General features: G+C 40.8%; 1 protein-coding gene across 2 annotated transcripts in view; it reads left to right on the forward strand.

The window, feature by feature from the left end:
- Positions 1–12,666, forward strand: part of SH3BGRL2 (SH3 domain binding glutamate rich protein like 2) — a 66,785-nt gene that overhangs the window by 16,927 nt on the left and 37,192 nt on the right. For both annotated transcript variants that reach the window (XR_010599496.1, XM_005299608.4), the window contains exon 2: positions 11,317–11,502. Coding sequence is in view for 1 of the 2 variants with exons in the window: in XM_005299608.4 (XP_005299665.1) it covers positions 11,317–11,502 (186 nt within the window). In the remaining variant the exon portion in view is untranslated. The remainder of the gene's footprint in view (positions 1–11,316; positions 11,503–12,666) is intronic.

The following is a 12,666-nucleotide window of genomic DNA, read 5'->3' on the forward strand; positions in this document are numbered from 1 at the left end:
TTCTCCTCTTCCGTTACTTCCAACCGATGCGTCCCCAGCTTATAACTAAAATTCTTGTTAGTCATCCCTAAATGCATAACCTTACACTTCTCACTATTAAATTTCATCCTATTACTATTACTCCAGTTTACAAGGTCATCCAAAGCTCCCTGCAGGATATCCCGATCCTTCTCCGAATTGGCAGTTCCTCCCAATCTGTCTATGTACAACTTATGAATTCTGGTTGATTTTATGAAATTGCTGTATCACTGAGTGCCTCAGTGTATGCGGAATCCTCGATCTGCTCTCAGAGCTGGTATCATGCCTCTCTCAGACAATGGACATTCATTAACCTGCATGCTTCCATTCAGATGGAAGCACTTTAGGACACTGGGATGGCTGAAGGTTAGGAGGACCAGTTCTCACTGAAGATAAGGGTGGGGGGTGTGTGGGGGGAGAGGAAGAGGAGCAGTGGAATTTCCCCAGAAAGGGAATAAAGAGACTGAGGTGTTGGTTAAAAGCAGAGAAGGAGTCACAGAGAGGAACAGAAGGGTCAGGCTTTAGGAGCCAAGGAGGACCTGCTGACTGCAGACCAGCCAGCACTGAAGGAAACTGACTGCGAAGGTCAGAGAGACTCCATGATTCGGAGGATAAGCCATGAGCTGGAGGAGCATGGTCCTGAAGAGGGGGTGAAGGCTCCAAGAGGGAGTTTGGGTGCGGGAGGGGACTCAGGGCTGGGGCAGGCGGTTAGGGTGTGCGGGAGGGGGGAGGGTTAGGGCTCTGGTTGGGGGTGTGGGCTCTGGGGTGGGGCCAGGGATGAGGGGTTTGGGGTATGGGAGGTGGATCCAGGCTGGGGCAGGGAGTTGGGGTGCAGGAGGGAGTGCGGGCTCTGGACAGCGCTTACCTCTGTGGGCTCCCAGGAAGTGGCAAGATGCCCCTCCCGGCCAATGGGAGCTGCAGAGCCAGCGCTCAGGGCAGGGGCAGCGCACGGAGCTCCCATGGCCATTCCTACACCTACGAGACGGAGGGACATGCTGGCAACTTTCTGGGAGCCGTGCGGAGCTGAGTAGGGAACCTGCCAGTCCTATGCCAACTGGACTTGTAATGGCCTGGTCGCCATCAGAGTCCCTTTTTGACCAGGGGTTCTGGTAGAAAACTGGACACCTGGCAACCCTAGTTCTGGGAAAGGATGTGCTTGAGCTATTGGGGTGTGGAGGGAGTCAGCACTAGTCCTTGGGACCTAGGGCAGCTGGCTATGGGGGTCCCAATTCCAGAAGGAGTATCAGACAGAGAGGCCATGCCCAGGAAGTGTGCCAGAGATGTCATAGCCATAGTCTATGCTGGAGCGTACTCAGATGAAGGAAAGCTTGAAAGCACCCAGGCTCAGCATCTGGGTCCAAACAAAGCAGTCTGGTGAGCATCCAGCAGGAGGAGCTTAACTAGAGCTGTAACAGTGCATTTGAAGCCAAATCTGTGCATACAGGTTGCTGAGAAGATAAAAGTATGGAGGCAAGGCTACAGCTCGTTCAAGAAATCAAAGCAGCTGAGAAGACTGAATGCATCTTTGTGCCCAGCACCTGTCATTTGCCTAGCTATGCTAGTACTGGAAAAATGTGCATACTATTTTGCAACTCCAGGGATTAATAAATGTGTATATTTCCAAACCCAGATGACAGCTAAATTATATCCATTATTTCCAGTGTTGGAGACTAATGTTTCATTTGTAATCTAGCAGATGGTTAAGTAATTTTCAGGAAAATGGCTGAAAAGCAGGTATTATTTTCTTGTATGTCTCCAATACAAGATTTCTCAAGCTTGTCAGAGGATAATCTGAATCCTTTATTTAGTACTCTACATTTAACTCCCTCTGATACCACTCTCCTTTGTTAAAATGTCATATTTTTAACAAGCATTTTGCATGTTGACAAAAAAATTGAATCTAGCAAAGTCTACCTTCCCCATCAAAATGTATTTTGTACATATACTGTGCAATCACAACCCTTAATTCAGTTACTCCTAACTGACAGGAAGGTTTTTCTCCTAATTAATGTAATTTGTTCTCTAATCTACATGTGGCATAATATTTACTAATGTGTATTATCCTTCTATTTTGTTGTTTTCATTTCAAGGAATACACTTCTTCTCCAGTAAAGCCTCCGTTCAATAAGGTAACTGAATGTTTCGAAAGTTGGGGAACTGAAAACTAAATCCCTGATCCTGCAATGTACTGAGAGGACTGATCCCTGAATATTCCTGGCAAACTTTACAGGATTACGTGGGCGCAACCTGTCCTCCTTGTGAGGGCTCGATCCTGCTCTAGTTTAAGTCAGTGGGTGTGTTGCCATTACATTAATGAGCAGGATTATGCTAAGGCCAATAGCTCTGCTAACGTAAGGGCTGCAAGACAAAACCACTGTTACATGATTTAGATGGTATTAAAGAGTAGAATCTTTTACAAGTTTGTGGGGTTTTTTTAAATTAAATGTGAGGTTATTAAATAAACTAAGCACTTTACCATCCTGGTTATTAAGGGGCCAATGCTAAAATCCTCACTTAGAGCTCCTACTATTGGTCAATGGGAGCTTTGCCTGAGTCAAGGTCTTAGCATAGGGCCTGAAGAGCTTTTCATGAAGCAGGAGGAGGGATGCCATTTATTTTTTATCATCCGTTAAAATTCTTTATTGTATGCGGGCAGTAACTTTAAAAAATGTTTCCTTTTAGTACAGGACAGTCCCTCTTTTATAGCAAGATATTTAACTCTTCCCACTCCTTTACTTTCAAAAAGCTCTCCTAGTCTCCACTTTTTCTTCCCATGCAGCCCCACCTACACCTATTCAGTGTTGGCAGGTATGTTTGAAGCCACCAAAGAATTCTACCCTGAAAAAATAAACTGTGTGAAGACAGTGAGCCTGACTATTACACTGGCACATGTGGTACTGGATACAGATCCAATATGTTTAAATTTGCAATCAGCAATTATGTTTAAATTTGCAATTAGTCTTGACAGTTATATTTCTGTTTTGTAATTTTCTCAAGATGTGGGCACAAGTATCAGTTACTCAGCATTTGCTAACCTGTAGCTAGTTGAAGCAGATTTGGTAGCAGCTTTTAAAAAGCAAGGAGCTGCTACTTCCTAGTATCTTCACAACTTTTTAAAAATTAAAACAATTGCTGGTGCTCTCAAAACAAACAGTGAATGTGCTGCAAGCCCTGGAATTTATTCATCAGTTACACTGTAAAACTGCAAGCACAGACCACATTTAACAAAATTCATGGCCAGAGTGTGTGTCAGCAAAACATTGCTACAGAATCATTTGACTGATAAAGCACATAGCATTAGCTCAGAATGCTTGCTCTGAATAAAGCACCTCCCCTCACTCCTGAGTATTTACTGCAAATGAGACATGGAAATAGGTTTCTCTGCACTGTTTCTTCCCCTCTCGTGTAATTTAAGGCAGCAAAACCAAGTGGTGTAGGAGCATACTAAGTACTATCATAGAAGGAAGATATTGGTAAGTAACAGTCCCTGTGAAATGTTAAGTAAACATGATTTAGTCCTGCCTGTTACATATTGGCTCCAACTCAGAATCCAGGTGCTACAACATGGCATAAAACCACCTTTGCCCCACCCTTTCCCATAGTGCTGCCCCTTTTGTTCTTTGTTTCTCAGGTGGTGTGGCCCAGGATCTAGCCAAGTCTCATTGGAGTGCTATACATTTTCAAAGCAATGGCTGGTTGAGGAGAGTACTGGAGCCCGAACGGCGCTCCAAGCAGCATTGTTCCCTAGCAGAGTGGCAGATTTTCAGAGCAGCATTAATGCCTGCCTCAAGGCTCTGAGCCCTTCCTCCCATGATCTATAGCCTGATTTATAGTTTCTTTGTGAGGTTACTACTAAATTGTCTGATTATGAATAACAAACATTTAATAGCATACTCAGTAGCCACTATCGTACAGTGCCACATGTCGAAGTCTCAGGGAAACCAATTGCGAGGGTTGTGGTGGATGCTCCATCACTAGAAATTTTTAACTCAAGACTGGCTGTTTTTCTGAAAATGATGCTCTAGCTCTAGAAGGAATTAATTCCGGGCTTTCCTATGGCCAGTGATATGCAGGTCAGACTAAATTATCACAATGGCTTTATTAATCTATGAATTCATACAATCTGCATAAAGGAAGTAATAAAATTCTGTCTTCTGTAAAAGTAAACAACCAAAGTCCAAGAGGAATATTTATCAGCATCTGCAATGAGCATATAAACAATAAGCACAGTAGAACAATGGTTCTCAAACTGTGGTCTGGTGAGTGTTTGCTGCTCATACAATGCAGTTTCTCTTTCCTGTCTTCAGCTGCTACGTGTAGTTTCGTTGGAAGACAGCACTGTGTACGTTTGTGCATAGATCATTAAAAAACCCACAGAACCAACATGACGGTGGCTTCTACTTGCTCTGACCCCTTTAGTTTATATTGCATCTCCCTCCCACTCTTCCTCTGTCTTGCCTGTTGGGGCTTGACTTTGTATGCTCTCCATAAAGTGATGGCAAAACTCATTGATTTTAGTGGTACAAGACTGGGCCCTTAAATTGTAAATTCATTGAGTCTGTGACAGTTTTTGTTTGTTTGTTTGTGTGGATTTTTTGGGAGCGGGGGGACAGTAACTGTGCTTAGTACAATGCACTTCCAATCGTAACTGGGTCTTTTGTGCTGGATTACAGATAGTAATTATTGTTTGCAGTGCTATTGTAGCTGTGTTGGTCCCAGGATATTAGAGAGATAACGTGGGTGAGTTAATATATTTTTATTGGACCCACTTCTGTTGGTGAAGGAGACGAGCTTTCAAGCTACACAAAGAAGAACTGTGTGTAGTTCAAAAGCATGTCTCTTTCACCAACAGAAGTTGGCCCAATAAGAGAGAGTACCTCACCCACCTTGTGTCTCAGATTCAGTAGAACCTCAGAGTTACGGACACCTCAGGAATGGAGGTTGTTTGTAACTCTGAAAAGTTCGTAACTCTGAACAAAGTGTTATGGTTTTTCTTTCAAAAGTTTATAACTGAACATTGACTTAATACAGCTTTGAAACTTTACTATGCAGAAGAAAAACACTGTTTTGAACCATCTTAATTTAAGTGAAAAAAGCAGAGAAGCAGTTTCCTTACTTTGTCAAATCCTTGTTTTAAAACTTTCATTTGTTTGAGTAGTTTACATTTAACACAGTGCTATACTGTATTTGCTTTTTTTATTTTTGGCTCTGCTGCTGGTTATTTGTGCACTTCCAGTTCCAAGTGAGGTGTGTGGTTGACTGGTCAGTTTGTAACTCTGGTGTTCATAACTCTGAGGTTCTACTGTAATAATAATCCTTTCCTAACAGTACTTTTTCATGTGACCGATTGTTGTGTTTCGCTAGGAATGCTATTGGTTTGTCTATGGGTGGGGGGGGCAGTATTTGCACTTGTGAATGAGGGTGGTGCATGTCTGCAAGATAATTTCTTATTAATAAGAATTAATTAACCCTGTGGGACAATGACCATAAATAACTGTATTAATTGCATATTTAGATGTATATTCAGAATTGGATTTACATGCTTTACTTCTACAGACAAATTGTACCACTTTAACGCTAGTATCGTTTAAAGCAATACAATTCTCTTAGTGAGAGCTCAGTAATATTGGTATAAATGTGCTTACACTTGTATGGGAAAGGAAATAACTATTGGGGCTGGCTGGAAAACAATATTTCTGTTTTGATACTTGTTTTCATTTCAAAGTGGAATATATGATAGAAGAGAATGAGAAGACCAGTGGTTAGGGCACTCACCTGGGATGGGGGAGACCCAGGTTCAAATCCCTCCTCTGCCTTTTTTGGCAAAGGGACCTGAACCTGGGTCTCCCACATTGTAGTTGAGTGCCCTAATCCCTGTGTCATACAGTCTCTCTCTCCCTCTCATTGGAGCTGTTCCATTTTGTATAATAAAATATTTATTGGACCAGAGAGAGACTAACTCTATAGCCCAGTAGTTAGGACAACTCATATGGGATGTTAGAGACCCAGGATCAAGTCCCTGGACTTAGGCAAAGCAAGGTTCAAATGGCTCCTCTGCCTAATTTAGGGGACTTGATCCTAGGTCTCTCGCATACTAGGTAAGTGACCTAACTATCAGGCTACTGGCTAATCAGGGGTGTCTCTGTCTCTCCTGCAGGTGCCTGAAACCCAGTCAGGCCTGCAATGTGTATACCAACCACTTACCACAAGGTGGTGTATCTGGGTCCTGGTCTAAGAATGGAACTGGGAGATTCCACCCTGGGACCAGTAAGGGCAGAATATCTGAGGAGGGAGGGTTGCACTCAGAGAGACCAGATGGGGAACAGAGGTGCAGCTAGCCCTGTAACAACAACTCCCTACCAAAGAACAAATGCTATATGAAAGAATGTGTCCACACTTTCTATGCTCCTTCAGACACCCCCAGTTCAGAAATGGCTAGAGTTCACCAGATCACTTTGATTCCTCTCTAAGTATCAGGCCAAATCCTGTTCCCATTACTCATGAGTCCCACTGAAGTTAATCTAGTGTCTGTTTTTAGAGATGGAAGTAAACCGTTATTTAAGTTCATGAACTTGTCTATCTGCCCACCTCATGGGTGGTGATGAAATAATACAGAAATCCTAGGAGAGACGGTTCTGAAAAGAATCTAGTGGCTCCAGAGGGACTGAATGGCTCTTGGGTACAATTTACTGCAGGTTGTTATCATTTTAATAGCATTTCGATCAACAGTCACACCTTATAATGCACAGCTACCAAATCTATTTTTCCCCTCAAAGATAAATTGCTTACATTTAAGAGATTTACAAAACATTTACTTATCTTTTGTAAAAACACTGTCTGAACACTAACATGGTAACAGAAGACGCTGATTTAATAGTTTTATATCCACAACATGTTGCTGACCTATTTTTACTTTGGAAGAGTGGGGGGAAAAAAGCTTATGTAAAGAAAGTATTGGTAACTGATCACCACTTTCTGGAGACAGACATACAGTATCTGTGTCAAGACAGATAAACTTAGACTTCCATTTGAACAAAAAAATAGTAGTCCTCACATATCCATTATTTCCATGAAGACTTTCATTGTGCCTGCAAAATAAAAGGGCGTGGTATTTCATTATGGAGTCTGATCCCCTGAAGATGGTAGTTCCCTTGGGTCAAGCTGATGAAACAGTTGTTATATCTGCCTGAAAAACATTACAGCATAGGTTTCTAGTCATAGTCCCAATTCTTTACATTTCACTTGCACTCAGATTTCTAAAGACATATTGATCCTATGTTTATAGGACAAAAAGGTATAATATCTAGCTAATTTCTTCATAAATCCCAAACTCTTCGACATTTCCTTCTGTCGATAATACAAGTATAAATTGTCTAAAATTAAATGTAAAGATTACATATTACAATATTTCTCTCTTTGATCAATATAACAGAGGTCACTAGAATCCTGTGGCACTCCAGAGCTAATTTTTATATTGTCCTTGGTTAGAGCCCAAAGCATTGCTGCAGCAAATGCTATGAAATTTGGCAAATTAATTTATCTTTGATAAGAATCTTAGAATCAGAATGAATATACTACACCAGTGATATATAACATGGTTTAAAAGGTACTAATAGTAGTATGCAATGGCCATTAATTCTGCTTGACAATCTGTGTTGTTCCATCATATGGCCTAGGGAATATCAGATAACTTTTTGATAGTACACGTTTTCATTTCAGTAGGTGTATCTTTGTCTGTTTATATCAGCAATGTAAATTTAATACATAGCATTTGTCAAATTCTAAATATTCCAAGTTTGTTACACATGTTAACTGTATCAATCCTTGCAGGAGCAAGTATTAATGTTGTCATGCTATCTCAAAACCAGAATGTCTTGTTTGATGCATCTGCATGGTCTCAATGTTTTTTCCATGTTATAAAGAAAACTGATTTGTTCTTGGAACTTCGGCTAAACAGGTGGGCAGCGCAGAGCAGAGTTGAGTGTATTTTAAAAATCTTTTAAGTTCAAGGGTGAGTAAATTTTAGTGTCTTGCAGTTCTCCCTGAGGGAAAAATTGCATTAATATTTCTCTCTGAGTCTAATCACCTATACAGCATGGGGATAGTAATTCTGATCTATCCCAGAGAGGTGTCATGACATTAAATTAACTAATTTTGTGTGCAGCATATTGAGGTCCTTGGATCAAAGATGGTGCAGAAGTATGAAGCTTTATCATCATCCTGATTTTGTAGGATCACAAGCTAGGCTCATCAACTCTGACAGCTGTCAATACTACTCTAGCACTCTACACTGAGAGATGTCTCAGGATGCACCAGGCTATTGGGGAAACCTCTACATGTATTCCCTGCTAACCCAGTTAACTCTCCTTTATCCTACAAAATCAGAATAAGGAAAGGAGGTAAGTTCTCTGCCTCCTGGAAATCCGGAGGTGGGAACAAGCCATCCATTCCACTGAAGAAAATAGGAGCCAAGTCACTAGGCCATCTTTCTCCATTCCCATTTCAGTAAACACAGGGGAGGGCAAAGTAGAGGATAGGCTTGACTTGTTGGAAATGACAAGTTCCTGTGAGGGCAGGGGTGACCTAGCCTGGTTCTTGTTGGGTTTTGCGGAATCATTGGTGAATCTGACCGTGTTTTGGGTTAACGAAACTTTCACATGGATCTAAACAGCTTGTACATATTCATTTTGTTAGACCCTCTTTGAAGTAGCTTTTAGAAACAGTACATGTGCTTTAGCATTGGATGCCTTTTCATTTGCTGGAGTAAATCAATAAAACACATGAACAAGAAATAAGAATCTTGACGTTTCAGTTCACCATTGCAAAAGCCCCATCTATCAGATGAGCAATTTCACCAACAGATGAGTGACAAACTACATAATTACAGCAGTTCTGTGCATATTTACATGACACACTGTTTGTTGCTGTTTTGTAACCCTGATAGGGAGACCAGCTGCAAAAATGAAGTCTACATCTGGTGTAGATGGGGATTTCTGTTTTTCAGTTTTATTTTTGTGACTTGCAGTATGGATTAACAATAAAACCAAAGACAAAGTGCATATGTACTAAATGATCGATCAGCATGTATAATATAGGAGTCAAGCACTGAGCTCTAAAGATTAATACCGTATTAAATTGTGATGACTTTTTTACTATGTTAAAGGCAAATTAGGATCATGCTACATAAAAGGTAAAGGAAATCCAAGAATTTTCACTTTGTGTGATCAATACAGCAGTTGAGGATCTGATTAAATCTAAGTTGCAATTGTCAGTTGTCCGACAGGTCAGCGTCCAAGACTAATGGAAATTGTTAGGCAGAATGAACATTGTGGAATGGGAAGGAATTTTATTTTTAAAAATCTTCCATTGCACATGCAGAATTTCCAAGGAAAACCCTCCTGCAATATCATCCTAGTCTGCACATCTTTACTTGAACAAATATTTAATAAAATGGCCAGTATTAAGAAAATCTCAATCTCCATTTCAGATTGAAGTTGTCTCTCATCTTCTGTTGTAAGTTACTGAGGATAAGAACTGTATCTCTCACTTCTACAGTCACAATATGATTCCTTTGAGTTTAATGTCATAGTACAAGAAGTCATTTTACTTTTAGCATTGTGCTTTGATTAGCGGAAAAATGGTGGTAATGATGGTAATTGAGCTACTACTTGTATTTTCTGCATACAGTTTTAGAAGATAAATTTGGTATGACAGTGATTGATCTTTCATAATGTGCATTGTTTGAAAAATCAGTATGGCATACATAAAAGAAGGAACCAACCACTGAATGAAACACAAATTTATTGAATAACTGGTTAAGTTACAAGGAATACACATATAAGAGCCAATCAGTTTCCTTCTGCAACAGAGCACATAAATGTTCAGACATTTTAGAACTACGTTGTTTTGCAGAAATTGGACCAAACCCTCTTGGAGATATCCATGGTCTTTGTTTCAAAGAGGACATAATTATTTCACCACTGGAAGTCATCTGAATATGAATTTTTACTGTAATCTGTAATAAATTTCACTGGAGATTATTATTTTTGTGATCTGATGTATCAAATAAATCCAATATGAAGAGTGGTGTGACAAATACAGCTAGTACATGCACTTGAAAAACTAATGGTTTTTAAATACTGTCTGGGTCCTATGATACCCAAAGGTAACATCCATCCACCCGTAATTTAATCCAACAGGCAAGTGGATAGATCTTGCTCCATAGTATTTTTATACTGTAAAAATCTTAAATATAAGTTTATCTCCACACAGTATGGCTGGGAATCATGTTTGAGTAGTCATAGTGAACACAGTGTGTAGCCCCTTTTAGGTGGAATGTGCCTTAGTAGAAGGATCTGGGACGTGCTGGAAATAGCGTGAAGCTGGTTGTATTGCAGAACCAATCCTGGCCAAATTAGTAAACCCGAGGCTTTCCCTCAATCTCGAAGACTCTATGGCTATGTCTTCACTGCAAAAAGGTGTGTTTTTACAGTTATCCCTTTTATACAAAATGCCTAGTGAAGACAGGGCACGGGCAGGTTTTTAACCCCAATGTAACTAGTCAAGGTAAACACTGGGAGGGGTGTGTGCGCTGTGGTATAGAGTTGACTTTGACTAGCTACATCAGGGTAAAAACTACCTGTGTGCTGTTTCTGCTAGGAATTTATGTCAAGATAACAAGTTCTATTAAACCCTCCCCCCCAAAACAAAGCCCCCACAATGCACCTCCCCCCTTTTTTCAGTGAAGACAAAGCTGGTGTGAGACAAGACCATCCCCATCTCAGAGCATGTGCACATGTTCTGTATGAACCTAAGAAATGAATAAACTGTGTTCAGGAAACTCTCAGCCACATTTTAAAAGGTAGACACTTTGGAAATCTTACTAGGTGCCTATCTGCATCTTTAGGTGCCTAAATACCTTTAAAATGTGGCCAGTAATGCATGGTGAATCTGCAAACCAGCTACCCTTTTATCTTTGACTTATTTGGAGTACAAGCCAGGTGTTCCTCTATCACAGGCATCATTTTAAAGAAAAAAACAAACCCAAAACTACCCCCCCCCTCCAAAAAAAACAGCCAACCGCCTAGAAATGAGGCAGAAGTTTGTAGACTTTCGTAACTTGTACATAAAGAAACTGCAGTGTTAAGTCACATAATTTTAACTTAGAAATATTTGATGTTCTTATTGAACTTTTTGAGCTTTGAGTAAAAAATAGACAAGCATATTCAGGCTTGTAAACATATCTTTAGTAATGATGGGCTAGCTGTGATGTATTCTCTCTCTCTCTCTCTCTCTCAGATAAAGAAGAGGCAGCAAGATGTGGTACGATTTCTGGAAGCCAACAGGATAGATTTTGAAGAGGTGGATATCACAATGTCGGAGGAACAAAGACAATGGATGTATAAAAATATTCCTGAGGAAAGACAGCCTGCACAGGGCAATCCACTGCCACCCCAGATATTTAATGATGATCAGTACTGTGGAGTAAGTAGCTTTGAGGTCCAGACTGGTTACATTAAGTTAGTGTTGACCATTGAAATACAAAGTCATCAGTATCAAACTAGTTCAAAAAGTGGAGAGTTGGGGCTTGTGTTTTTATATATATATATAATATGGCAGCTCTTCATCTCTTGCTTCTTCAATCCCTTGACCAGCGCATCCTTTGGGAGGCGGGGTGTGCATATTGGCCTGTTGGGAGATCAGTAGATTTGACATCTGTTGGATGACATGCCCCCCAGGAACATAACTGGAGGCAGACAGGGGTTGTGTTTGTGGGTTGATGCAGCAGGAAAGTGAGATGGGTGGATAGGTGGGAGTGGATGTCTTGTTTATAGCGTGCAATGGGTTAAGGCAGGTGGCTGTCTGGTGGAGGTGGGTAACAAGCGGGTCTGTACAGTGTCTGGGAGATGATTCAACCCTTAATCTAACAGATGGCGTGGTGGAAAGGTTTGTTGCAGTTGATAGATGGGTGAGCTTTATTGTATGGGGAAGAAGGGTAACAGCAGTTGCTCTTCAGCCATACCATGTGTGGCTCGTTGTCTGTTCCTATTTATTTGCAGTGGGGTAGCTCTAATCCCAGCTGTGCGAATTGTGTCCAAGCAGTGCGGTGTGCAACAGGTCCAGTGGATGGGATAAGTATGTTCCTAAGACATGAGGGGATACTTGGGCCCTCTCACTTATGTACAGTGGAACTTCCACAAGTGTACAAAATTTGGTTAATTTGGGGAAGGGATCTGAAATTTTTGGGGACGCCAATTTTGCATCTTTTTTTGGGGTTCCTTTTATTAGTGCATTTAAGCATGTTTTATAATAACTAGCTAATTCCAAACACAAGTTGTGTTTAACTAGATGGAAAGAGTCTCCCATGTGTCACGAAAATCATCTTGTTACTATATCTCTGCAGTTGATATCTGTTTTGGTTGAGGAGACCTAATTCTGTTACTGTTGCTAGACTGCACAATCTGTGAACAGCTTTAAAGAGCGGCTTCTCTTTGAAAAGAGACTTGGCCTATGTCTTTCCTGACAAAAAGATGTTTACATCATAAGATAACTAACACACATTAGCAATGCTGCTGTAAAAACATAATGGAGACAAGCCACTTTAGTTTTACGGGGAGATAAAGTAGGCAAGATCAAGGGGTGGGGGGG

The sequence above is a fragment of the Chrysemys picta genome, chromosome 3 (genome assembly GCF_011386835.1).
Source record: "Chrysemys picta bellii isolate R12L10 chromosome 3, ASM1138683v2, whole genome shotgun sequence".
In the NCBI taxonomy this organism is placed as follows: Eukaryota; Metazoa; Chordata; order Testudines; family Emydidae; genus Chrysemys; species Chrysemys picta.